Raw genomic sequence first — 26,711 nt, 5'->3', positions numbered from 1 at the left:
TCATTTTTTTCTCAGAATTAACAGTTAAATATAAATATGGTATTATTCAAAAGATTTTTCTTTTTGTTTCTTTTAGAATTAAAGTTGGGAGAACTGCTTCATGATAAGCTGTAAGTATTTGTATCCTTTGAAGTAGCGTAGTGTAATATTTCTACTTTGGCTTGTGTGCAGTAGTATTCCTTGAAGTCTGAGTAAATTTACCTTTCAAAGCTGTAAGTATAACACTGATTATGTATTTTTTAACCTTGGTGAGCTCTTTTGAGACAGCTGACTTTAGTTGTGATGGGAAGTGGTTGTACCTTCTGAAACTGTGACTTCTTGTCCTTTCCTTGAGAGTAGATGTACAGGATGTGAAATTTATTGAGAAAAGCTATTGGTTGCATTCACAACAAATTGTGGAAAATTCTTAAAGAGATCGGAATACCAGAATACGTTACCTGCCTTCTGAGAAATCTGAATGCAGATCAAGAAGCAACAGTTAGAACTGGACATGGAGCGACAGACTGCTTCCAAATTGGAAAAGAGTACGTCAAGGCTATATATTGTCACCCTGCTTATTTAACTTATATGCCATGTACATCATGGGAAATGCTGGACTGGATGAAGCACAAGCTGAAATCAAGATTGCCGGGAGAAATATCAATAACCTTAGATATGCAGATGACACCACTCTTCTGGCAGAAAGCAAAAAAGAACTAAAGAGCCTCTTGATGAAAGTGAAAGAGAGTGAAAAAGTTGGCTTAAAGCTCAACATTCAGAAAATGAAGATCGTGGCATCTGGTCCCATCACTTCATGGGAAATAGATGGGAAAACAGTGGAAACAGTGTCAGCCTTTATTTTGGGGGCTCCAAAATCACTGCAGATGGTGACAGCAGCCATGAAATTAAAAGACACTTACTCCTTGGAAGTAAAGTTATGACCAACTTAGATAGCATATTGAAAAGCAGAGACATTACTTTGCCAACAAAGGTCCATCTAGTTAAGGCTATGGTTTTTCCAGTGGTCATGTATGGATGTGAGAGTTGGACTGTGAAGAAAGCTGAGCGCTGAAGAATGGATGCTTTTGAACTGTGGTGTTGGAGCAGACTCTAGAGAGTCCCTTGGGTAGCAAGGAGATCCAACCAGTCCATCCTAAAGGAAATCAGTCCTGAATAGTCATTGGAAGGACTGATGCTGAAGCTGAAACTCCAATACTTTGGCCACCTGATGCGAAGAACTGATTCATTTGAAAAGACCCTGATGCTGGGAAAGATTGAAGATGGTAGGAGAAGGGGATGTTAGAGGACGAGATGGTTGGATGGTATCACTGACTCAGTGGACATGAGTTTGAGTAAACTCTGGGAGTTGGTGATGGACCGGGAGACCTGGCATGCTGCAGTCCCTGGGGTCGCAAAGAGTCAGACACAGAGTGACTGAATTGAACTGATTGGTTGCATGTTACATGTGACAGGCTGGTTGATGACCAGAAACAGATGAGAACATGCCTAGATGAAAGTTGATTGAGAATCCCTAGGTAAATGGAAGGAAATGCTTAATTATATGTATACTCCCATAGCCACTGTTTCATACTGCTATGGCCAGACTCAATTTTCAAGGTTGGAGGTATGAAATTTTAAATTAATAAGTGGACCAAATTGGACATTTGGTTAGGAGAAGTAGAATTTGAAATTTAGTTCTTCTAAGACTTTAGTGATATCAGTGTCATCTGAAAGAATTTTTAAAACATAAGTTGCTGTGACCCACCCCCAGAGTTCCTTATTTAGTAGGTCTGGTGTGGGATCACAGAAGTTGCGTTTCTGACAAGTTCCCAGGTGAGATTGATGCTGCTGATCTAGGGACCACACTTTGAGAACATCATAATTTGATGTCACTGGCAGTTATGTCACTGTGCTTTGCTGGAGTGGCCATGAAGAGATACCCCACGCCCAAGGTAAGAGAAACCTAAGTAAGATGGTAGGTGTTGCAAGAGTGCATCAGAGGGCAGACACACTGAAACCATACTCACAGAAAACTAGTCAATCTAATCACACTAGGACCACAGCCTTGCCTAACTCAATGAAACCAAGCCATGCCTGCGGGGCAACCCAAGACGGGCGGGTCATGGTGGAGAGGTCTGACAGAGCATGGTCCATTGGAGAAGGGAATGGCAAGCCACTTTAGTATTCTTGCCTTGAGAACCCCATGAACAGTCTGAAAAGGCAAAATGATAGGATACCAAAAGAGGAACTCCCCAGGTCAGTAGGTGCCCAATATGATACTGGAGATCAGTGGAGAAATAACTCCAGAAAGTTGTGGATGTGACTGGTGATAGAAGGAAGATCCGATGCTGTAAAGAGCAATATTGCATAGGAACCTGGAATGTTAGGTCCGTAAATCAAGGCAAATCGGAAGTGGTCAAACAAGAGATGGCAAGGGTGAACATCGACAGTTTAGGAATCAGCGAACTAAAATGGACTGGAATGGGTGAATTTAACTCAGATGACCATTATATCTACTACTGCAGGAAGGAATCCTCCAGAAGAAATGGAGTAGCCATCATGATCAACAGAAGAGTCTGAAATGCAGTACTTGGATGCAATCTCAAAAACGACAGAATGATCTCTGTTCGTCTCCAAGGGAAACCATTCAATATCACAGTGATCCAAGTCTATGCCCCAACTAGTAACACTGAAGAAGCTGAAGTTGACTGGTTTTATGAAGACCTACAAGACCTTTTAGAACTATCACCCAAAAAAGATGTCCTTTTCATTATAGGGGACTGGAAAGCAAAAGTAGGAAGTCAAGAAACACCTGGAGTAACAGGCAAATTTGGCCTTGGAATGTGGAATGAAACAGGGCAAAGAGTAATAGAGTTTTGCCAAGAAAATGCACTGGTCATAGCAATCACCCTCTTCCAACAACACAAGAGAAGACTACACGTGGACATCACCAGATGGTCAACACCGAAATCAGATTGATTATATTCTTTGCAGCCAAAGATGGAGAAGCTCTATACAGTCAATAAAAACAAGACCAGGAGCTGACTGTGGCTCAGATCATGAACTCCTTATTACCAAGTTCAGACTTAAATTGAAGAAAGTAGGTAAAACTGCTAGACCATTCAGGTATGACCGAAATCAAATCCGTTATGATTATACAGTGGAAGTGAGAAATAGATTTAAGGGCCTAGATCTGATAGATAGAGTGCCTGATAAACAGTGGAATGACATTTGTGACATTGTACAGGAGACAGGGATCAAGACCTTCCCCATGGAAAAGAAATGCAAAAAAGCAAAATGGCTGTCTGGGGAGGCCTTACAAATAGCTGTGAAAAGAAGAGAGGCGAAAAAGAAAAAAAAAAGGCGAAAAGCAAAGGAGAAAAGGAAAAATATAAGCATCTGAATGCAGAGTTCCAAAGAATAGCAAGAAGAGATAAGAAAGCCTTCTTTGGCAATCAGTGCAAAGAAATAGAGGAAAAGAACAGAATGGGAAAGACTAGAGATCTCTTCAAGAAAATCAGAAATACCAAGGGAACATTTCATGCACAGATGGACTCGATAAAGGACAGAAATGGTATGGACCTAAGAGAAGCAGAAGATATTAAGAAGAGGTGGCAAGAATACACGGAATAATGGTACAAAAAAGATCTTCATGACCCAGATAATCATGATGATGTGATCACTCATCTAGAGCCAGACATCTTGCCAAGTGAAGTCAAGTGGGTCTTAGAAAGCATCACTATGAACAAAGCTAGTGGAGGTAATGGAATTCCAGTTGAGCTGTTTCAAATCCTGAAAGATGATGCTGTGAAAGTGCTGCACTCAATATGCCAGCAAATTTGGAAAACTCAGCAGTGGTCACAGGACTGGAAAAGGTCAGTTTTCATTCCAATTCCAAAGAAAGGCAATACCAAAGAATGCTCAAACTACCACACAATTCCACTCATCTCACATGCTAGTAAAGTGATGCTCAAAATTCTCCAAGCTAGGCTTTAGCAGTACGTGAACCGTGAACTTCCTGATGGCCAAGCTGGTTTTAGAAAAGGCAGAAGAACCAGAGATCAAATTGCCAGCATCCGCTGGATCATGGAAAAAGCAAGAGAGTTCCAGAAAAACATCAATTTCTGCTTTATTGACTATGCCAAAGCCTTTGACTGTGTTGATCACAAGAAACTGTGGAAAATTCTGAAAGAGATGGGAATACCAAACCACCTAACCTGCCTCTTGAGAAATCTGTATGCAGGTCAGGAAACAACAGTTAGAACTGGACATGGAACAGCAGACTGGTTCCAAATAGGAAAAGGAGTACATCAAGGCTGTATATTGTCACCCTGCTTATTTAACTTATATGCAGAGTACATCATGGAAAACGCTGGACTGGAAGAAGCATAAGCTGGAATCAAGATTGCCAGGAGATATCTCAATAACATCAGGTATGCAGATGACACCACCCTTATGGCAGAAAGTGAAGAGGAACTAAAAAGCTTCTTGATGAAAGTAAAAGAGGAGAGTGAAAAAGTTGGTTTAAAGCTCAACATTCAGAAAATGAAGATCATAGCATCCTGTCCCATCGCTTCATGGGAAATAGATGGGGAAACAGTGGAAACAGTGTCAGACTTTATTCTGGGGGGCTCCAAAATCACTGCAGATGGTGACTGCAGCCATGAAATTAAAAGACGCTTACTCCTTGGAAGAAAAGTTATGACCAACCTAGATAGCATATTCAAAAGCAGAGACATTACTTTGCCGACTAAGGTCCGTCTAGTCAAGGCTATGGTTTTTCCTGTGGCCATGTATGGATGTGAGAGTTGGACTGTGAAGAAGGCTGAGTGGTGAAGAATTGATGCTTTTGAACTGTGGTATTGGAGAAGACTCTTGAGAGTCCCTTGTACTGCAAAGAGATCCAACCAGTCCATTCTGAAGGAGATCAGTCCTGGGATTTCTTTGGAAGGAATGATGCTAAAGCTGAAACTCCAGTACTTTGGCCCCCTCATGGAAAGAGTTGACTCATTGGAAAAGACTGTGATGCTGGGAGGATTGGGGGCAGGGGTAGAAGGGGATGACAGAGGATAAGATGGCTGGATGGCATCACGGACTTGATGGCCGTGAGTCTGAGTGAACTCCCAGAGATGGTGATCAACAGGGAGGCCTAGTGTGCTGCGATTCATGGGATCGCAAGAGTTGGACACGACTGAGTAACTGAACTGAACTGGCCGTTATAGAAAGGATGTAATGAAATCAGACCATCAGCTAGTGCAGGAAGGAATGTGACTCGTGACTGTCGAATAGCATTTGAGAAGGATCACAAAAGGAACATAATCCTTTTCGTTTCCCCAAGGTTTTAGTCATTGAGCCCAGGCATCATGATTTACCAGCAGCCTGCCATGACCATCTCTTAAAATTGTATCCTTTTAATCCATATCGTCTTTTAACTGTCACTTCCACCCCCTAGCATGTACAGTCTTCTAGCCTTCTGTGTAATCTACCTATGTAATTTACTTCCTTGTTGTCTGTTTCCTTCCGCTAGAATATGAGCTCCAGGAAGTGGTCAGATTTGTTTTCCTCCCTCATGTATCTCAAGTGCCTAGAACAGTACCTTGCAGGTAGTAGTAGGCACTGAGCATTTGTTGAATGAATGGAATAGTCAACTTGTTGCTGTTATAGTTTCTATGGCAGTGTTACTAATTAGACAAATATCTTACTGATCTAGGGTTTTAATTGAGCCCATAACAACTTTTCTTTAGTTGTTTTCATATAGTAATAAATGTATACTTTGTATTTTAACAGATTTAAACATTAGGGATGAAGTAAAACTTCCCATGATACCGTTTCCCCTGCACAGTCTCTGTTCCTTGTCTGGAGATAGTCATTGTTAGAAAACTAGTTAGTTGTAAATGGGGATATACGGAGCAGTATTCAGCTATGCAGTTTTGTGTAAATTGCTCGAGCATCTCCCAGGGTGTCTGGAGCTAGTCCACTGTGGATAGAAGGGGTTGACTGTATTGTACTGCAGATTTCTTTCCCATTCACTATATCCTGTATTCTTTTCCATTTTAGTATGCAATAGTTCCACGTTGTTCATTTTTAAATTGCTTTTTATTTTATAAAATGACTATCATAATTTGTTCTATGGTATCCCTATTGATAGACTTTCAGATTGCAGCATTTATTGGTAGCATGGGAAAATTGAGAAATTAAGTGTAAATTTAATTTATACAACTGCTTTATACATATACATGTGCAGATAATTTTAAGAAAGAACCCTAGAAATCAAATGAATGGATTTTAATGGAGTCAGCCAAATTTTCCTCACAAAAGGCTTTATCAGTTTACACACCAACAGTATATAAGAGTATGCTTACTTTTTAAAATTGTCCTTTCTCCTACCCCCCAAAAGCCATCATTTTGTTTCGCATTACTTGATTACATTTTACTTTTTATTCATATTAATAATTTATGTTTTCTCTTTTAATTGTTCATTCATCTCCTTTGCCTACTTTTCTTGCGATTATTTGCCTTTTCATATTTTTATGAGTTGGGCTTCCCACGTGGCTCAGTGGTAAAGAATCCACCAGCCAATGTAGAAGATACAAGTTCAATCCCTGGGCCAGCAAGACCCACTGGAGAAAGAAATGGCAACCCACTTCTGCGTTCTTGCCTGGGAAGTCTCATAGACAGAAGAGCCTGGCAGGCTGTAGTTGATGGGTTTGCAGAAGAATCGAACATGACTTAGTAACTAAAACAGAAACAAACATTTGTATGAATTAGTTATATTTTCTGGATACTAACTTTTTCAAAATAGCCTATATTGAAAGTACTTCTCCCAGAAAATTGTCTGTATTTTAACTGACAAGCTTATTGTTGCATGTAAGTTTTTAGTATTTTACACAGCAGGAGTAACCCAACTTTTTTCTTCATAGCTTTGTAAATTATTGAAAAATTTTTGTTCATTTGTCTGTCTTCGGTTGAGAACTTAAATCTACCTGGGGTTTGTTTTTAATTGTGTAAATCAAAGATTTCACTTTTTCATGGTAGTTAGCCACTTATCTTAATAGTATTGATTGACTGATGCACTGATTTTCCACTAATTGAAATTCCATGTTTATCATCTGTAATTCTTACATGGAATTACATGGATTACATAAATCTGCATGGATTTAGATTGTTTTCTCTTGATCTGTGTATGCTAGAATGCCTTTAATACAGGTTTATAGTATCTGATCGGAGAAGGCAATGGCACCCCACTCCAGTACTCTTGCCTGGAAAATCCCATGGATGGAGGAGCCTGGTAGGCTGCAGTCCATGGGGTCGCTAGGAGTCAGACACGACTGAGCGACTTCCCTTTCACTTTCCACTTTCATGCATTGGAGAAGGAAATGGCAACCCACTCCAGTATTCTTGCCTGGAGAATCCCAAGGACGGAGGAGCCTGATGGGCTGCCGTCTATGGGGTCACACAGAGTCGAACATGACTGACGTGACTTAGCAGTAATCCATTGTATTAGGTTGGTGAAAAAGTAATTACAGTTTCAGACCGTGAATTTTAAAGCATTATAACTCAGCTCAACATATATCTTTATTCATGAAAATCGAAACCATTACAATCAAAACATTTTTGCCAATGAGAAATAAGTTTATTTCCGTAGCATAAAATTCCGTGCTTTGGGATTTGGCAAACTTTTGGAAAGCCTCCTGCTGATTGCAGAAGCATTTTCCCTGCAAAAAGTTGTAGAGATGCTTGAAGAAGTGATAGTCAATTGGCAAGAGGCCAAATGAATATGGTGGATGAGGCAAAACTTTGTAGCCCGGTTCCTTCAACTTTTGAAGCATTGGTTGTGTGATGTGTGGTCAGGCATTGTGGAGAAAAAGTGGCCCCATTCTGTTGACCAGTGCTGGCTGCAGGTGTTGGAGTTTTTGGTGCATCTCATCAGTTGATTGAGCATACTTCACAGATGCAATGGTTTCACTGGGATTCAGGAAGCGCTTGTGGATCAGACTGGCAGCAGACTGCCAAATGGTGACCGTGACCTTTTTTTGGTACAGATTTGGCTTTGGAAAGTACTTTGGAGCTGCTTCTCAGTCCAGCCTCTGAGCTGGTCATTGTTGAAAGTCGTATACAGTCGACTTTTTGAAGCACATGACAATCCGATCATTGTTGTTGCACAGAATAAAAGGAGATAACACTTAAGAATGCTGATTTTTTTTATTTTTGGTCAGCTCCTGAGGCACCCACTTTATTGAGCTTTTTCACCTTCCCAGTTTGCTTCAAATGCCAAACCACCATAGCATGGTTGACGCTGGGCTCTTTGGGAACTTCTCCTATAGTTGTAAGAGGATCAGCTTCGATGATGCTCTTAGTTGCTGGCTGTCAACTTCCAATGGCCGGCCACTGTGCTTCTCAACTTCAAGGCTCTCATCTCCTTTGCAAAACTTCTTGAACCACTACTGCACTGTACATCTATTATTAGTTCATGGGCCAACTGCGTTGTCGATGTTGCAAGTTGTCTCCTCTGCTTTACCATCCGTTTTGAACTCAAATAAGAAAATAGCTCAAATTTTCTTCTTGTCTTAACATCATTTCCCTAGTCTAAAATACATATAAACATCGAGTAATAAGTCATTAGCAAAAAAATGCAAAGTGAGAAGTGTGCATTAAAATGATGTATAACACAACCACATTTATTTAAGAATATTTTCTAGTATCAGCAAATTTCAGTAGCATTAGTTCAGTTCAGTTCAGTTCAGTTCAGTTCAGTTGCTCAGTCGTGTCTGACTCTTTGTGACTCCATGGACTGCAGTACGCCAGGCTTCCCTGTCCATCACCAGTTCCCGGAGTTTACTTAGACTCATATCCATTGAGTTGGTGATGCCATCCAACCTTGTCATTCTCTGTTGTCCCCTTCTCCTCCCGCCTTCAATCTTTCCCAGCATCAGGGTCTTTTCCAGTGAGTCAGTTTTTCCCATTAGGTGGCCAAAGTATTGGAGTTGCAGCTTCAGCATCAGTCCTTCCAATGACTATTCAGGACTGTTTTCCTTCAGGATGGACTGGTTGGATCTCCTTGCTGTCCAAGGGACTCTCAAGAGTCTGTTCTAACACCACAGTTCAAAAGCATCAATTCTTCAGCACTCAGCTTTCTTCACAGTCCAATTCTCACATCCATACATGACCACTGGAAAAACCATAGCCTTGACTAGATGGACCTTTGTTGGCAAAGTAATGTCTCTGCTTTTTAATATGCTGTTGCACTTTAAGCAGCGAAGTTCAACAATGCAAAACCACAATTACTTTTCCACCAAGCTAATATATGTACCACATGTTCTTTATTCATTTATCTGTCAGTAAATATGTAGGCTGTTTCCATATCTTGGCTATTGTGACTAGTGCAGCTGTGAATAAAGGGCTGCCTGTATCTTTGAATTAAAGTTTTGTCTGGATATATCCCAGGAGTGGGGTTGCTGGGTTATAGGGTAATTCTGTTTTTATTTTTCTCAGGAACCTCCATACTGTTTTGCGTATTTACATACTTAGTTGGTGATGGACAGGGAGGCCTGGTGTGCTGTGATTCATGGGGTCGCAAAGAGTCAGACACGCTGAGCGACTGAACTGAACTGATACCAACTTTCTTACATACTTGTTTACCATACTTACGTACCAATTTACATTCCCGCCAACAGTGCAGGAAGGTTCCCTTTGTTTTATAGCCTCTATAGCATTTGTTTGTAGTTTTTAATGATGGCCATTCTGACTGGTGTGAGGTGGTATCTTGTAGTTTTCATTTGAAATTCACTAATTAGCAGTGTTGAACATCTTTTTCATTTGCCTATTGGCCATTTGTATTTCTTCTTTGTAGAAATGTTTAAGTAGGTCTTCTGCCCATTTTTCAGTTGGATAGTTTTTATTGTTGTTGAGATGTATAAGCCATTTGTATTTTGGAAGTTAAGCCCTTGTTTGCATCATTTGCAAATATTATTTCCCATTCAGTAGATTGTCTTTTTGTTTTGTTGATGTTTTGTTTCATTTTGTTTATAGTTTCCTTTGCTGTGGAAAAGCTTGTAAGTTTGATTGGATCCCATTTGTTTATTTTTCTTAATATCTTACTGCTGCTACTTTTCTGAGAGAAATGATGTAGTGTAACAAGATAGATCTCTTTTATTTTCTTAGTAATCTATTGACTTAGACTAAGCAAATTAGAAAGTCATTAGCTTGATGGCCAGTCATACTTTTCTTTTAGGTTCTTCATTTTTCATATCTCAATTAAAGATATACTAACTATTCAGGCCATACTGTATCACAGCTAATAAGCCACTAATACCAGACCATCAGGATTTCTTTGTTTTTTTCCTTATGTAATTGCCAAAACTTTGGGCATTATAAATGGTGATGTGCCAGATTTTTAGACTTTCAAGATGTAAAAAAAAAGAAAAATACCTCCAAGTTACAATTGATAATGATTATTCCAAACATACCTTTCTAAGTGTTAAGTAAAGAAGGCAAAATGAAATCCATTGCTGATCAGTTGATCTCTTTTTTCCCCAAAATTTTCTAATGTGCAGATTTTTTGAAGAAAGAACAAAAAACAGCTTTTCTTTTAATTCTTTTCCTATAGTGCATGTAAAATGATTTGAGTGACAAGTACATGGACGGGATTTTATGTTGAAAGATTATTTAATTGAAATGGAAGTGATAGCAAGCTGTAGAGACTACCTAAAATAGGGTAGTTATTTGAAGTATTCAGTACTGAAATGATTTTTGTACCATTGTGGGAATCTGGATAAGCTTATTGGTTCAAATATAATTTGTAGCATCAATTTTTTTTATTGCAGATTTGGTCTTTTTGAAGCCATGTCTGCCATTGAGATGATGGATCCCAAGATGGATGCTGGCATGATTGGAAACCAAGTTAATCGAAAAGTTCTCAATTTTGAACAAGCTATCAAGGTCGTTACCATTGTGCCTTTTGTGTTTTATTATTTGTTACTCATATGTTAAAACGTTTTGATTAATAATGGAAATCAAACCTTTGTATATCAGATTTTCTTAAATGCATCTTGAGTATGTAAACAAGTTAGTTAGCTGTCTGTGGAAGTTTTAACAAAGGTCTCATTAAAAGGTTATTCTAAATTTGTGTATGCATGCATTTTTTAAAATTAATATTTGAAAGTGTTTTGAGTATAAATACCAAGGTAATTGATTAAGGATTAAAATTTAAGTATAAATATATTAAGTAAAATGCTTGTGGAAGTGAACTAGAAATTTACTCAATGAGAATTGATTTAGAAGTTCATTCATAGTTGCCTCAGAGCTTAATTTTGCATATTTTTTGAAGAAAGATATGTTAAATAAGTGGAAACTGTTAAAAAATTTGTGACATATATCAGTTTAAGGAAAATTAAAAAAATTTTTTTTCTTTGTAAATAGTTTCAATTATTAAAATGCTTCATATTTATTAATGTTCGAAATGAATTTTAACTGTGCTTTTAAAATATTTGCTAGTTTGACTCATTTTTTAATAAAGGCCTTTATTCTATTTCAAATTAGACTTTTATTTCTAATATTGAAGACCTATTAAGATACATTATTTTTAAGAATACAGAGTTAATTTGGCCCCTTAGTTTTATCAGATGATCGAGGTAGAATGTTTTTAGAATTTATACTTTAAAATATTTACTGTACATAGTAACCATACATTTTTTAAAAGCTTATATGTCGTATTTCCCCTTTCTTTTAGGATGGCACCATAAAAATTAAAGACCTCACTTTACCTGAATTGATAGGGATAATGGATACATGCTTTTGCTGTTTGGTAAGAGTTAAGATAGCACTATTTGTTAAATTTAGAACTGTGGCTTACTTGAATTTCAGTTTGACAATATATACACCATCACTGAATGTGAAATATATATAATTCTTGGCCTAGTAAGATGTATTATTAGGTTAAGTTATACTCTGCTGCTGCTAAGTCACATCAGTCATGTCTGACTCTGTGCAACCCCATAGATGACAGCCCACTAGGCTCCTCCGTCCCTGGGATTCTCCAGGCAAGAACACTGGAGTGGGTTGCCATTTCCTTCTCCAGTGCGTGAAAGTGAAAGTGAAGTTGCTCAGCCGTGTCCGACTCTTAGCAACCCTATGGACTGTAGCCTACTAGGCTCCTCTGTCCATGGGATTTCCCAGGCAAGAGTACTGGAGTGGGGTGCCATTGCCTTTTCCGAAGTTATGCTCTAGGAAGCAGCTGTTTTATCTTTTCATCTGGGTGATTTTAGATTCTCATTTTCTGGAAGGATATTTTCTTTCCAGGAAAGATAATAATATACAGTCATTATCCAAAGTACCTTTTCTGTTCTCAAGGTACCCAGAAAAACAAATCTGTAATTGAAAGATTCTGTAAGTAAGCGTTAAATTTAACCACAGAGAGTTTTGGATTGGCTTTGAAGAAATTTTTTTCCTAATCTAGGGAAAATTGAAATAAACTGGCCATTTTATACTATGAGGAAATTTTATTTATTTATATATGTATATTGGATAGATTGTCTTCCCTAGACAGTGTGGTTTAATTATGGGAAAACTCTCATTTGTACTGCTCTTCTCCCCCACCCCACCCCTACTTTCTGAGTGTCCCTTTCTTTTTTAAAGTTGATATTAAATCATTGTCTTTAGACATAATGTTAAATTTCTTCATTTGTGTGTCTGGTAAAATATTCATTGATTACCAGTGTGTATGAAATATTTCTGTTATGTGTTTTATGTGTATATTTTTTACTTTGGTCTTTTACATAAGCTCTGTGAGCACTCTGGTATCATTCTCATCTATTTGCCTACTATTTGCCTAGGGTTACGTTGCTAGAAAGGGGCATAGTGAGAATCCTGATCCTTCTTCCTCCAAAGCTCTTTCCCTCAGAAATATTTTTATTATTCTTGGACCATTTGTAATTGTAGTAGAATAGGCTAAAAGGGGGCAAGATGGAGAATTTGTGTCAAAGTTGAGGAACAGTTCTATGAGAGTATTGGAGTTGTATCTAAGTTTGGACTTTAATAGGCAGACAGTTTTTAGTCTGGAGAGTCTTCTGCACACTAGTAATACAAAATATGCATCTTAATTAGAGCAGTTATCTCATTTTGTAATGTAGTAGTTTTCTTGCTCTATTGCAGAATTCTTAGACTAAGTATAAATTATAACAATAAACATGGGCACATTATTTATACTATTTCTTTATATGTAACATGAGAAAAACACCACCTTTCTCAGAGTGTTAGGGAAAAAATGAGATAAGATACATGCAGAATACCTAGCATAGTACTCAAATATCATAGATTACTCAGTTTTGGTTACAGTTCTTCTGGCTTCTAGCTCAGGGTACTTGGCCCATGGTACTCAGTAGAATAGTGTTGAATGATTATTTTTGTGCTTCAGAATGATCCTTCTTATTGGAAGTATTGAAGTAGAGATGGGAGGCAGGAAAACAGTTGGCTAGTTTCTTGTGGTAATCTAGGTGTGATACGAATCTCTTGACTGGATTAGTAGTAGTTGGGATGAAAAAGAGTTGAATGAGTGGCTAAGAACCTGGTTGGCTCTAAAATTGTGAATTCCTTAATTTCATGGGTTTTTATTTACTACATTGTAATAATAGTGTTTGGATATGAAGTAAGGAGGCACTCTAATTTCATTCATCTCTAAATATTTTGCAAACTAAATAATATAATAAAAGTGCTTCCCATATCTGTAACTTTTGGGTAATCATATTTTTAATTCTTGAAAGACTTCGGTCAATGAAAGTGGATTCAGACTCTTCTCTTTTCTGATCTTCCTTTTAATCTTCTTTTAAATCTTGTAATTAATCATATTTATTTGGGCCTGTGTCTGGCCTTTGACTGTTGAATCAGACTTTTCAGACTTGTGCATTCTTTTATTTCTTTATAGATAACGTGGTTAGAAGGCCATTCCTTGGCACAGACAGTATTTACGTGCCTTTACATTCATAATCCAGATTTTATAGAAGATCCTGCCATGAAAGCTTTTGCTCTGGGTATCTTGAAAATCTGTGACATTGCAAGGGAAAAAGTAAATAAAGCTGCTGTTTTTGAAGAGGTAAGATTTTGTTATTTAAGAATTCCTGAAACTCATTGGCCACCTTCATCTTAATATATATTCTGTCAGTACCATTCATTGAATATTCATTATGTACAGAGGTACTTATTCTGGGGATTCACAAAGAAAATAGAAGAGATAAGCTTGTTCCTTAGGTCTCTTATAAATTATAACATAAAAGTTAATTTCAGTCTTTGGAGGAAGGAAAAGGAAAACAGAAGTTATGAAGAATAGTTTAGAGTGTAAACTTTGTCTTCCGCTTAGTACCTCAAACTGAGGAAGTGTTTTACATTTTAGTGGTAGAAAGATTTTTCCATTTATCATTAACAAAAATGATTATAGACACTGTATTTTAAGGGGAGATGTGATAGCATTTGAAACTAAGTTATTTCCGTTTCTTTCATTTGTTGAAACCGTTGTTTCTTTTTCACAGTTACTGATCCAGAATAAATATCTTAGGCTCCAGCAATGGTTCAGTGTAAAGCTTTTCTAAATTTACATTATATATGTGAGAATAACAGCTAAGTATAATGAGTTCTACATTTAAATGTATGGCTTATGAGTTGTTTATGAAATACTGGGTATTTCTTAAACACTCGTTGGTTATTTAGCTATATATTTGAATTGATATGGGTAAGGAAATCTTATCAATTTGGATGGAATTTTAAAAAAGATTAGTTTGAGTTAAAAAATGAGAAGAGACACACAAATTATTTTAAGTATTCCTAAAAGGACATTAAAAATCAGTGGGACAGAGAAAGGGTTTATTTACCAAATAGTTCTGGAATAATTGGTTGGCACCCTTGAAACTTACTTTATCAGCATTTTACATTTGCCTTAGTCCATTTGTGTTGCCATAACAGAATATCGTAGCCTGGGATGGCTTATGAACAATTATTTCTCATCATTCTGGAGGCTGAGAAATCTAGGATCAAGGCATCAGCAGATTTGGTGCCTGGTGAGGGCCTGCTTCCTGGTTCCTCTTTTAACCATGGCCTCATAGTTGGCAGAAGGAGGGATGGGGAGTTCTCCGGAGTCTCTTTTATAAGGACACTAATCTCATTTATGAGGGTCCCACCCTCATGGACCTTCTGAAGGCTCCATCACCCAGCACTGTCACATTGGAGGTTAGGTTTCAACATATAAATTTTGAGGGGACACAGTCTATTGCAGTTGGTCAATATGTCTTAAGTCTCAGTCTGTAGGTTCCCTCTCTTTTTTATTTTTTTAAGCCTTGCAACTCGTCGTTAAAGAACTCTCCCAAAGGCTCCACCTCAGTTGCTATCACATTGGGCATTAGAACTTCACATATGAATTTGGGAGTGGGAGAGGGATACAAACATTCAGTTTATAACATCAAAGTAAATTGTAGAGAGATAAAAATGTTTTAGATATTAAAATGTTGCTTAAAAATCAGAAGGCAGTTTATAGAAATAAAATGGCCATCAAGTGTAAGATGTTTAACCTCGTTTTAGAAATGCAAATTAAAACTGAGATACCATTTTTTTACCTATAATAGGCACTGACATGCTGGGAGGGGGGCGGTGTGTGTGTGTGTGTGTGTGTGTGTGTGTGTGTGTGTGTGTGTGTGTAGGATATGAATAGTTATTGTTTTCCTTTTTTATTTTAACTTTAAAAAATTTTAGTTTACTTGGAAATGTTTTCCAGATAGCAGCACCAAGAACACTCGGATTCAGCTGCTGTTAACCTGTCATGTCATTTTTTACTTTTTCTCTCATGTATGTATGTATATATGTATCTTTCTGAACCATTGGTGAGTGAGCTGTGTACATTCTGATCTCCCCTGAGGCTTCCCTGGTGGCTGAGAGATTAAAGCGTCTGCCTGCAATGCAGGAGACCTGGGTTCAGTCCCTGGGTCGGGAATATCCCCTGGAGAAGGAAATGGCAAGCCACACCAGTATTCTTGCCTGGAGAATCCCATGGACGGAAGAGCCTGCTAGGCTACAGGCCACAGGGTTGCAAAGAGTAGGACACGACTGACCTATTTCACTTCACTTCCCTTCGCTGAGACACGTCAATATGCACCTTGTAAGGAAAAGGACACACTAATACACAACTACAGCACAATGATCAACTCCAGCAAATCTATGATACCAGCCCACTACCTACCCATATTCTTTTTCTGTCAGTTGACTTAGTAACGTCCTTAGTGTTTTTTCCCTACAGTGTGGGATCCAGTCTAGGATCATGTCTTACATCTAGTTGCATATCTCTTTAGTGTCCTTTAATTTATAACAGTTGCTCATCCTTTGTCTCTAATGACATTTGTATTTTTGGAAAACACAGCCCTCTCCTGCTTTCCCTTATTTAATAGAATGTTCCTTACTTGGGGCTTGTCTACTCTTTCCTCATGATTAGATTTATATTATGCAGTCCTGGCTGGAATATGACATGAGTAATACTGTGTCCTTTTTATGGTTTCATATCTGAGACATAGAGTGTCCATTTGTCCCTCTGTGGTAATGTGACTTTATCACCATCAAGGTGCTTTCTGATTGCTGTATGGTTACTTTAAAAAAAAATTATTTTATTGATGTATAGTTTATTCACATTGCTGTGTCAATTTCTGCTACACATAGTGATGCAGTAACACAGTTACACATCATAGTGATGCAGTTACACAGTTACACATGTATATACACATTCTTTTTCATATTATTTTCCTTTATGGATTACTACAGGATATTGAATATAGTTCCCTGTGCTAGACAATAGGACTTTGTTGTTTATCTATCCTATGTATAATAGTTTGCATCTGCTAATCCCACCCTCCCAGTCCATCCCTCCCCTGCCCTCCTTGGCAACCATGAGACTGTTTTCTATGTCTGTGAGTTTGTTTCTCTTTCTTATATAATTTCATTTGTGTCATATCTTAGATTTCACGTATAAGTGACATCATTTGGCATTTGTCTTTTCTGATTTACTTCACTTGGTTAGATAATCTCTAGGTCCATGCATGTTGTTGCAAATGGTATTTCATTCTTTTTTATGGCTGAGTAGTATTCCGGTGTGGGTGTGTGTGTGGGTGTGTACACAGACATACACACACACACTACATTTTCTTTATCCATTCATCTGTCAATGGATATTTATGTTGTTTCCATGTCTTAGCCGTTGTAAATAGTGCTGCAGTGAGCATTGGGGTGCCTATGTGTTTTGAATTATAGTTTTGTCCAGATATATGGCCAGGAGTGGGATTGCAGGATCACATGGGAACTCTGCTTTTAGTTTTTTTGAGAAGCCTCCATAATATTTTCCATAGTGCCTGCACCAGTTCACATTTCTGTGGTTACTGTTTTTAACCTTGTGTACATAGTAAGCAATATGTAGGAAAACTGTTTAAGATCACATAAATATCCTGCTTATTAAAAATATCTCCATATATATGTAGTATCCATTCATGGTACTTGCTTGGACTAATCTTAGTGTGTTGACTTTAAAATGATGATTTTGAATTCCAACACTCTTTCCACATTTATTAGTTAGGACAGGATTGCACTATAAACAAAGATTCATGCTTTTTTGATGGGAGTGTAAATTCTACAATTTTTTGAAAGAGTAATTTGGTACTCTTTTCAATCTCTGATTGAAAATGCTTGTCTTGTTTCATCAGTTTTAGGAATTTAGCCTATAAATACATTCAAGCTTATCCCCAAAGATCTATGTTCAAGGACATTAGTTGTAGTGTTTGTAGTAACTAAAGTCTGGAAACTAATGACCATCAGTACAAGACATTAAATGACACTACCCTCATACTGCCAAGTAAGTGTTTTGCACCCTTTACAAAGGAGGGGGTAGGCTTACTTATACAAATTAGATCTCCAAATTAATGTAAAGTATGTTTGGTATAGAAAGCATATGTAGCTTGCTACCATTTTTGCTCTTTTTTAAGAAAGAGATAGTTATCTTCTACAGAGTATATACTTATTTGTATTGTTGTAATTTTTATTATACACCTGTATTACTTTCTAAGTAAACAAAAAAAATTTTATAATTTTTTTACTTCAAATTTCTGGATGAAGGACTTACTAAGAGATGAAAGAAATCCTAAAGAAAAGGACTAATAGGAAAAAAGCTGATAGAAAAACATCTTAGGAAAAATACAGGAAAAAAAATCAGTTTTGGTGTATTAAAATCGCATTCAAATAAAGGTGAGAGTAAAACCCAAATGTATAAATAGCAGTAAAATAAATAGCTTATTCATAGAGGAAGATTATCAAATGATCATAACATTTAAAAAATTCAGGCTCAGTGTAGTCCAAGAAAATCTAAGTAATAATTAGTTCACTTTTCATCTATACAGTATTTAAGAATATATATATATTTTTTACTAGTGAGAGTATGCATTAACATAGCTGCTTTGGAAAACAATTGAGCAGTGTATATATCAAAAGTTTTAAGCTTATTGATACCATTTAAACTAGTTAGTTCACCTTTAGAACTCAGCCTTAAAGAAATTATTAGGCATATGGACACTTAATGCCCAAATACATTAATCAGTTTTTAATAGTGAAAATTGGTGTTGATCAAAACACTACCATTAGGGTTATGGTTGAAATAAACTGTGTTTACTGTATCATATAAAGATTGTGTAATGAATATATAGAGATGACAGTATTTAATATCATGGGAAAATGCATACTTAAAAGGTTAAGAAGGCAGCACACGATGTAACCAATTATGTAAAACTAAAACTGGAGAAACAAAAGTTAGTTCCTAGGCTGGAAAGATATTTTTCTTGTTTTGCTAAACTTTTCAGATAGTCCAGATGAGTTTATCTCAGTTTGGAAATTTAAAAAAAGTTGATTGCCTAGTAAAATCCTTTAGAGGCCTAGTAATGAATAAATATGAATGACTTAAAATCAACAAATAGTTTGTTTGAAATGGATGCTTCTGAAGTTCCTGATGATTATGTGTGTTATGTCTCTGCTTTGTTTTTACTCCTGAACTGGAGACATTCTCATTTGCCCAAAGAAGTGTCTTTTAATATGTTGCTCACGTGCAAAATGGGAACCACAGTTCGCCGATCAAATGGCTTTTTTTCTGTCTTGCAAAATGACGTCTTTAGTGTAATCTTTGATTACTTTTTTTTTTAACCTCCTACATCCAGATTGTTTTACCTTGCAAACATCTTGAATCTGGTCACTGTTTTTTCTTCTCTATAGCCCACAAAGTGTATAATGAAAAATTACAGTGCTCTCCTCTTTCTTTATCCATTCATAATAATCAATTCTTTAGCTTTTTCCTACAGTTTCCATATTTCTGTTTAATAGGCTAATATTCTAGTTTTTAGGTTTAAGAATTTATCAACCTTTAGGTAGTGTATAGCATCAAATTTTTAGTGTATACTTAGCATTCGTATATTACCTTCTCCCTCACTCCGAATAATAATTCAGCTTATGGTTAAATCATTCAGTACAGATATTATTGTGACTGTATAAATATTAATGACAGATGAGCCAGAGTAGTGTATGCTTCTTTTACTCATACAAATTTTTTTTTAAGGCAGTAACTACTGTTTCTTTTGAGTTTGCTTAGTTTTCTATGTATTTCTCCTTAATCCCTTTCCCATTATTATTAAACTATCAGATAATCTGTATATTTCATCATGTATATATACATCTATATATACATCCAGTAATATACAATTTTTTTTTAATATTCTTCTTTGTTCTCTAGCTGGGTCATTTGATTTCTAGGCGCCCTGCGTGGCTGTCATCCCAGGTTTCTCTATATTGTTCTTCTGGGAATTCCATTTCCCTCTCTTTTTGTTAGATCCCTGGTTACCTGGATCTTATGCCTGTATTGTTCGTAGTTTATAACCTTGCTTGTTCAGTGCCTCCAGTTTCTTTGGGGAGACAGGGAGGGAATTTTTCTTTGAGACCTTGTATGTCTGAAAATGTTTTCCCTACCCTTTCACCTCGTTGATGGTGGGGCTATAGTAGACTTCTAGGCTGGAAAATAATTTTCTTCTGAATTTTGAAGGCATTGTTCCACTGATTTATAATCCCAGTGTTACCATCCTGATTCTTGACTCCTGTTTTCTCTTCGGAATCACTTAGGATTTATCTTTTTAGTGACCATACCTTAGACTTAGTCTTTGTCACCCCTTATGATCTTTGAAGCTTGAAGCATGCCACCACCTGTTTCTAAATTATTTGTGTTCTGATTCCTGCAGTTCTTCACTCCTACTTGGAATAATGGAAAGGATAGAAGTGCCTTTTAGCAATGTGGTTAACACTATGAAAGTTCATATTTATACATGTACAGTTTGAGAATCCTATTTGATGTCCATGTAGAAATAAGAGTATAAGCTTCATCCAGAGGCTACATTTATAGCTCTGTAATACAACCTGAGACTTACAAGACCCAGTCCTGTGAGGCATACAGTTCTACTGAGTTCTTTGAGATTAGGATATTTGTTTGTGCTTCATTCTCTTTGTAAGGTTTAGTGTTTGACATCAATTGCATGCTTACTGATGTTTTTGTTGAGTCCGGAAATTTCTCTACAGTTCTGGCCACTGCTGTGAATGTCTATTATTCCATTATATTAGGCTTTTATATATGTTTTATAAGAATTATAATATGGCAGAAATACTCCTTTGTTAGAGCTTTTAATTTCTTAGCCAAAATCAGCCAGATGACCTTAAACTCTTCATAGTGGATCCAGCAAATGACTTAATTTGCTAATATCTCAGCGGTGTTTTAAATTATTTTGAGAGTGGGAACCCGTATTTGAATCATTTTTTTCTTTACAGTGGGTTGAAGTGGGAATGTGGTTTTGCTGGCACTTTGAGTAATTCTGTTTGAAAAGCTTAGCCTTTGTACCCTAACAGTGTGTAAAAAGACACATAATAATTTTTGAAGAATCTTGTCTAAATTTTGCAAGCTTGTCATCAAATGGTAATTGTTATGTATTTATTGTTCACCTGTAAATGTGAGAATTCTTTGTAGGTGGGAGTAATTTGTAATATTATCGTAAGCTTTGTTTTGCAGATGAACATATTAAATGCAAGTATGTTTAAATAGCCTAAGGATAAACAGTTGAAATTAAGGGGATAGAGATGGCATTAGAATGTGGTGTTTTCATGGTATAACTATAAAGAAAGTTGGATGAATGATAGCAATATTTGAGGTGACATTCTATTACCATTTCCTTTTAGCAAATAGTGATTTTGTAAGAGAAAAACAGTAAAAGGTTTTGCTATTATTCAAGGGCCTAATTATTGCTTTTCTATGTAGGAAGATTTTCAGTCAATGACTTACGGATTTAAAATGGCTAACAGTGTGACAGATCTTCGAGTTACAGGTAAAACCATTTATAATGGTAATTCACAAGTTTTACATTTGAATTTGTTTGCTCTTAAAATCATTGTCTCTGTTTCTAGGCATGCTAAAAGATGTGGAGGATGACATGCAAAGAAGAGTAAAGGTATGTTTTCTTTCTCTTTTCTTTAGTATAAGATATTTATATTCTTCTAAATGTCAGGTTAACTTTAGCTAATTACAAATAGCTAGTAAGCTGATTACAAATAGCTAGGTAACACTACCGAGTTCCTTTATGTATGCGATACCTTTTTTTGGTAATGAGTTTGAAGACTACTGGAGTGGTTTCTGATGAATTAATATTACTTTCAAGTACTCAAAATTTAACCATTTCAGGGTTTTTCAATTTTTTACCACTGTTTTAGAATTTTAGTATGCTGTTTTAAGAATAGCATAAGATGCTAGAGTTTTAAATTCCTCAAAGGTAAGGATTATCTTCTTCACCTTTGTATTTTTAATGGTTAGGACAGAGTCTAGAACATAGTAGAAGAGTGCAAAAAATAGTAGTTTCTCAAATCTGGTAAAAACCTATGAGCGACAGACACCCTTTGGCCAGATGACCATGATGATTTTGTTCTGATAGAGATTAAAAATAAAAAATTATATTTGTTTTTTTTTTACACTTATATAACACAGCATGGTTGTCAAAACAGTTTTGCATTATTGTCTTACTTGATATTTACAGTTATTCAGTGTATTAGGCAATAAACTACACTTTGAAATGAAGAGAATAGAGCTCAAAAACATCAAGTAACCTGTCTTGAGTCTTCTTAAGGGCATGCCATTATTAAGTGTCAGTTCCAGGTCTAGAACCCAGATCTACTGGATCTTCGTGTGGTATTGGATCTTCGTGTGGTATTGCCTTCAGGTTTTGCCCGAATACTCAACCATATGTAACATATGTATTAAGAAGATTTTGCGTGTTAGTGTAGAACTGATCAGTGTTTACCGTGTGACTTTATGATGTGATTCTGTAAAGATCGTATGATGTGATTCTGTAAAGATCGCATTTCTTTTCTCTGGGTTAGTTTTGAGAACATCAGGAACTTCAGTTACTAGATCTTTTTAAAGAAAGAAGTACTGTGTACTATGTGCTTTTGCTTATATTATTCATTGTTTTGCTTTTGCTGTTTTTAATACCTTTTCCTTTGTGTGATCTTTATACCAAAATGAACTAAATATATATAGTACTGTTAGGTAAATAAATAATTGATACAGCGTTTTCCTTCCAGATATTTGCTTCAAATAGATTATAGTGTATACTCAGTAAATTAATTTATTCCTTTACCTTGTATAATCATAATTTTTGCTTTTACAGGCTTGTGTTTGTTTTAATTCACCTTTTTTAAAATTTTAGAGTACTCGAAGTCGACAAGGAGAAGAAAGAGACCCAGAAGTTGAACTAGAAGTAATTGAACTTATTTTCTGGTAGCTAATATCAGAGAAGTCTGCCTCTTAATGTTGTAGTTTTATGAACTGCGTTATAATTTATGGAAGCCCTTTTTAAGGTATTTCTTTAAAAATTGGACATTACAAGGGAGTTTATTTCCCTTGTATTTATTTTGATAGAATTATAATACAACTCTTTCAGATACATGATTTCAGAATTCTTCGATATTCCTATGAGGTACGTAGGAAGAAAAGATGATTTTTTTTCAGATGATCCACCAAAACTTGGCAGAAGTCAAGAACTTACATAATATCAAAATTTGTCAAACCTTTGTTGAGATCCTAAATTTTCTGACTCTGCTTAAACCATATTTCTATCAGTCCTCTTAAAAATACTAATTGAATCAGTTTTGAAATAATAGTGTAACTCCTGACTTGGGAAAAAATCAGTCCTTGTGATACAGAAGCTTTATTATATATTGCTGTTTCAGTAAAATAGGCTTCATTTTATTGTGTTTTATGCAGCTCATTTTCAGATATTTAAAAGCCTGTAAGTGAAGGTATTTGTAAATTATTAACACTGAGATTTAGAACTTAATATACAATATTTTAAAATGAAATTTCTTTCACAAGGCTTTGCATCTTTTAACTTTTAGTCCTTTCTTATTTTTTTTAGCACCAACAATGTTTAGCAGTATTCAGCAGAGTGAAATTTACTCGAGTGTTACTGACAGTGCTTATAGCCTTTACTAAGAAAGAGGTAAGGGTATTTAATCTGTTCAGTGTTTTTGTTTTTGATGGAATGCTTGATTTTGGTAGTGCTGAGACTTTTCTATTGGAATATATATGCACACGTACACAGCACTCAGCATTTGGTGTGTTTATGTCAGAATATCCCTGATGATTTTCTCCAAAAGTCACATGAATTTTACATTGTGCCCTTAACATATCTATGACTGTTGTTGATACAAAAATAATGTAATGCTTATTAGTGGATATAATAGTAGAAGCTGAAATTGTTTCTTTGAAGTTAATTTGAGAAATTAAAAATGAGAATTTTAGGTAGGCTCTTCTTTCATTCAGTTAAATAAACTTAGGTTTGTATAGAACCTAAAACAACCCTTAGATGGTGAATATTTCTGTGTGTGTGTGTGCGTGCGTGTATTGTGTTAAGTAAATTACAGGCTAATTTGTGAATAGTTAATTTTGAGTACAGATCCAGCCCTTACAAACTTCTGTAATTCTCTTCTTTTTTAAAAATTTCACCTTGATGAATGACTTAGTAGGAATTTTGCAGTTTCTCATTTTCTAGTTGACTACATCTCTTTAAGGAAAAAAAAAAATGAGATTGGTAGAATAAACCAGAATGTTTCCTATTATTTTTTAGCGGTTCCTACAAAGTACTGATAGGAGTAAAAAAATTATTTCTATCCTAACAGGATCTGGGCATCCTGTATTAAGTGAATAGTTTGTGAAAACCAATGTCATTACAACAAGCATTTAATAATTTCATTATTGTTTATAGGATTTTCCTATTTAATGTATATCTTTCAGTGAAAGAATATGTAAGAATGTTTTTGGTGATTTATTTGCTAGACCAGTGCTGTTGCAGAAGCTCAAAAATTGATGGTTCAAGCAGCAGATCTTCTTTCTGCCATTCATAATTCATTGCATCATGGTATCCAGGCCCAGAATGATACTACAAAAGGAGGTAATTGTCTGTTTTGTTCCTATTCTTTTTGTTGTTGTTCTTTCCCATCCACGGTATATAGTGTTTGGTTTGTTCTAAAATACTATTTGTCAGTCTATCCAAAACATTCTAACTTTGGATTGTTTTGCTACATAGGCTTTTAAATAGAGTGTTTATGGTCCCTTCTTTATGGTCATCCTTTTTCTTTAATCACCTCTCCACTTTACTGCTTTGAGAGGTCATCACCTCGATTTCAGTCTTCCCTGACGCTACCAGGCAGGCCTGGGTATTTTTTGTGGCCTCATTGTACTCATACATGCCTCTATTACATTTTTTTAGTATATCATATTATAGTTTACCTTGTAATTCCATGAGATTTTTAATACTTCTATGCCAGAGTCTCTTCTTTGTGTATTCCTACAGTGCTTGGCATATTGTTGACACTCAGTAGATTTTATTCATGAACTATACCTTAAAAATAAAAGGAACAGTGTACCTTTATTATGAAAACTCCAACTGAGTTAACACTTTAGTAATGTGCAGCAATTTTGGTTATCCTTAAAATTCATTAAAATGTGATAACATTTATGTTTTTAATTAGTTTTTCACAGTCGTTGGTCTTCTGACCAGAAAGTCTAGTTTTTATTGATTCATATTCCTTTGCTTTTTTGCCCCTTTTCCTCCTTTTTGGAGAATAAGTTGTGGTATTCCCCTTCCCATGAATTTTTTTCTTACTCATACATCAGGTAGTGAAACAGTCCAAAGATAATTTGGCTTAGGCAATCAATATGTGGATATCTTTATTGATACGGCAATCTTAATGGATAATAATTATTCTGAGCTTCTAAATTCATTATTAATTCATTAACATTTTATTTTCTACAGAAGAGGGAAAGATTAGGTGACTGTTAGATGACTGACTAGGAGACATTCTGTAACTATGGGACATTAAAAAGAAAGTTTTAATGCATAGCAAGCTATCTAGTACATGTTTACAGAGAGTTTACCATTTCTACAACTCTTCAACACTTTGGAATCAAGTGCGAGAATACTTTATGAAAACCGCTGTAAAATACATTGCTTCCAAGTAATTTGGTTAATTATGTATTAACAAGGTATTATGATGCAGAACAAGAATCAAATGACTTGATTCTAATGCTCCTTTTTTTGCCATATGTTTACTACATGGTCCGTTCTGGTCTATAACCGAGGATAATAATTGCCATGGGATCATTAGTTGCCCACATGTTTTTGTGGCTTACCTGTAGTTCAAATCAGTCAGCAGTTAAAACAAAAACATAAGTGTATATTCTTAACTATTTCTCTGGTTTTATAGGCTGTTTATGAGTGAGCTTCTGGAAGATGATTTGCATAAAGTTGGTTTGAAATAACTAAGCTAGTGAAGTTTTAAATTTAGGGAGTACTCTGTTCTTTGTTTTTTGCTAAACACTTTTTACGCTCACTCAACTTTGTAATTATTCAGCTTAAGCATGAAGCTAAACAATTTTGTAATAAAAAAGTGAAAACCATCCCAGTAATGTTTATTCTAAGAAAATGGTGATAAAGCTATTAGTGTAGGTTAGTTTGGGTCTCAGATTATTCATTTTACCTTCTTAATGTTATTAGAATGCATTTAGTGACAAAATGACTGTAAAGCTTATTGAAAAAATATATAGTAAGTGGGAACTTGGAAACTGGTGTTAAGGGAGAAAGTAGGAAGAATCAAGCTTGGTTCAAGGATTGCTTGCTGGTTGGTTTACTAGTGGATATGATGGCTTGACAATGAAGGAGGTGGAAGTGGTTTGGGGACAGGAGATGCTTAAGGAAAGGCGGCTTGAGATTTTTTGGTGCAGTGACATGGAGCAGACCACTAACCAAGTAAATATTTTGTTCTGGAAAATAAACGGAAGAAGCTTTTGGAGTTATTTTCATGTTGAGTGCTAATTGAAATCAAAGAAGTAAATGTGGTTAGTCAGGGCTTTCTGAATTCAGGACCTTGAGTTAGAGACCTTTCGTGAAAAAACAAGGGAAGCAGAGGATTCAATCGCACCCCACTCCAGTACTCTTGCCTGGAAAATCCCATGGATGGAAGAGCCTGGAAGGCTGCAGTCCATGGGGTCGCGAAGAGCCAGACACGACTGAGCGACTTCACTTCCAATTTTCACTTTCATGCATTGGAGAAGGAAATGGCAACCCACTCCAGTGTTCTTGCCTGGAGAA

The 26,711-nt window shown here is 36.1% G+C and overlaps 1 protein-coding gene across 8 annotated transcripts in view; it reads left to right on the top strand.

The window, feature by feature from the left end:
• The window catches only part of NAA35 (N-alpha-acetyltransferase 35, NatC auxiliary subunit), a 94,312-nt gene that overhangs the window by 17,506 nt on the left and 50,095 nt on the right, over positions 1-26,711 (top strand). For 5 of the 8 annotated variants that reach the window (XR_011254267.1, XM_069575802.1, XM_069575801.1 and 2 more), the window contains 9 exons: positions 77-110; positions 10,803-10,917; positions 11,708-11,782; positions 13,898-14,065; positions 21,329-21,395; positions 21,475-21,518; positions 22,770-22,820; positions 23,478-23,561; positions 24,398-24,512. Coding sequence is in view for 7 of the 8 variants with exons in the window: in XM_069575802.1 (XP_069431903.1) it covers positions 77-110; positions 10,803-10,917; positions 11,708-11,782; positions 13,898-14,065; positions 21,329-21,395; positions 21,475-21,518; positions 22,770-22,820; positions 23,478-23,561; positions 24,398-24,512 (753 nt within the window). In the remaining variant the exon portion in view is untranslated. Of the gene's footprint in view, positions 1-76; positions 525-10,802; positions 10,918-11,707; positions 11,783-13,897; positions 14,066-21,328; positions 21,396-21,474; positions 21,519-22,769; positions 22,821-23,477; positions 23,562-24,397; positions 24,513-26,711 lie in introns of all 8 variants that reach the window. The other 3 variants (XM_069575805.1, XM_069575807.1, XM_069575808.1) reach the window with 1 other exon arrangement.

Source organism: Ovis canadensis, chromosome 2 (assembly GCF_042477335.2).
Source record: "Ovis canadensis isolate MfBH-ARS-UI-01 breed Bighorn chromosome 2, ARS-UI_OviCan_v2, whole genome shotgun sequence".
NCBI lineage: Eukaryota > Metazoa > Chordata > Mammalia > Artiodactyla > Bovidae > Ovis > Ovis canadensis.
Note: the sequence above shows the minus strand (reverse complement) of the source record. Positions and strands in the feature narration are given on the sequence as shown.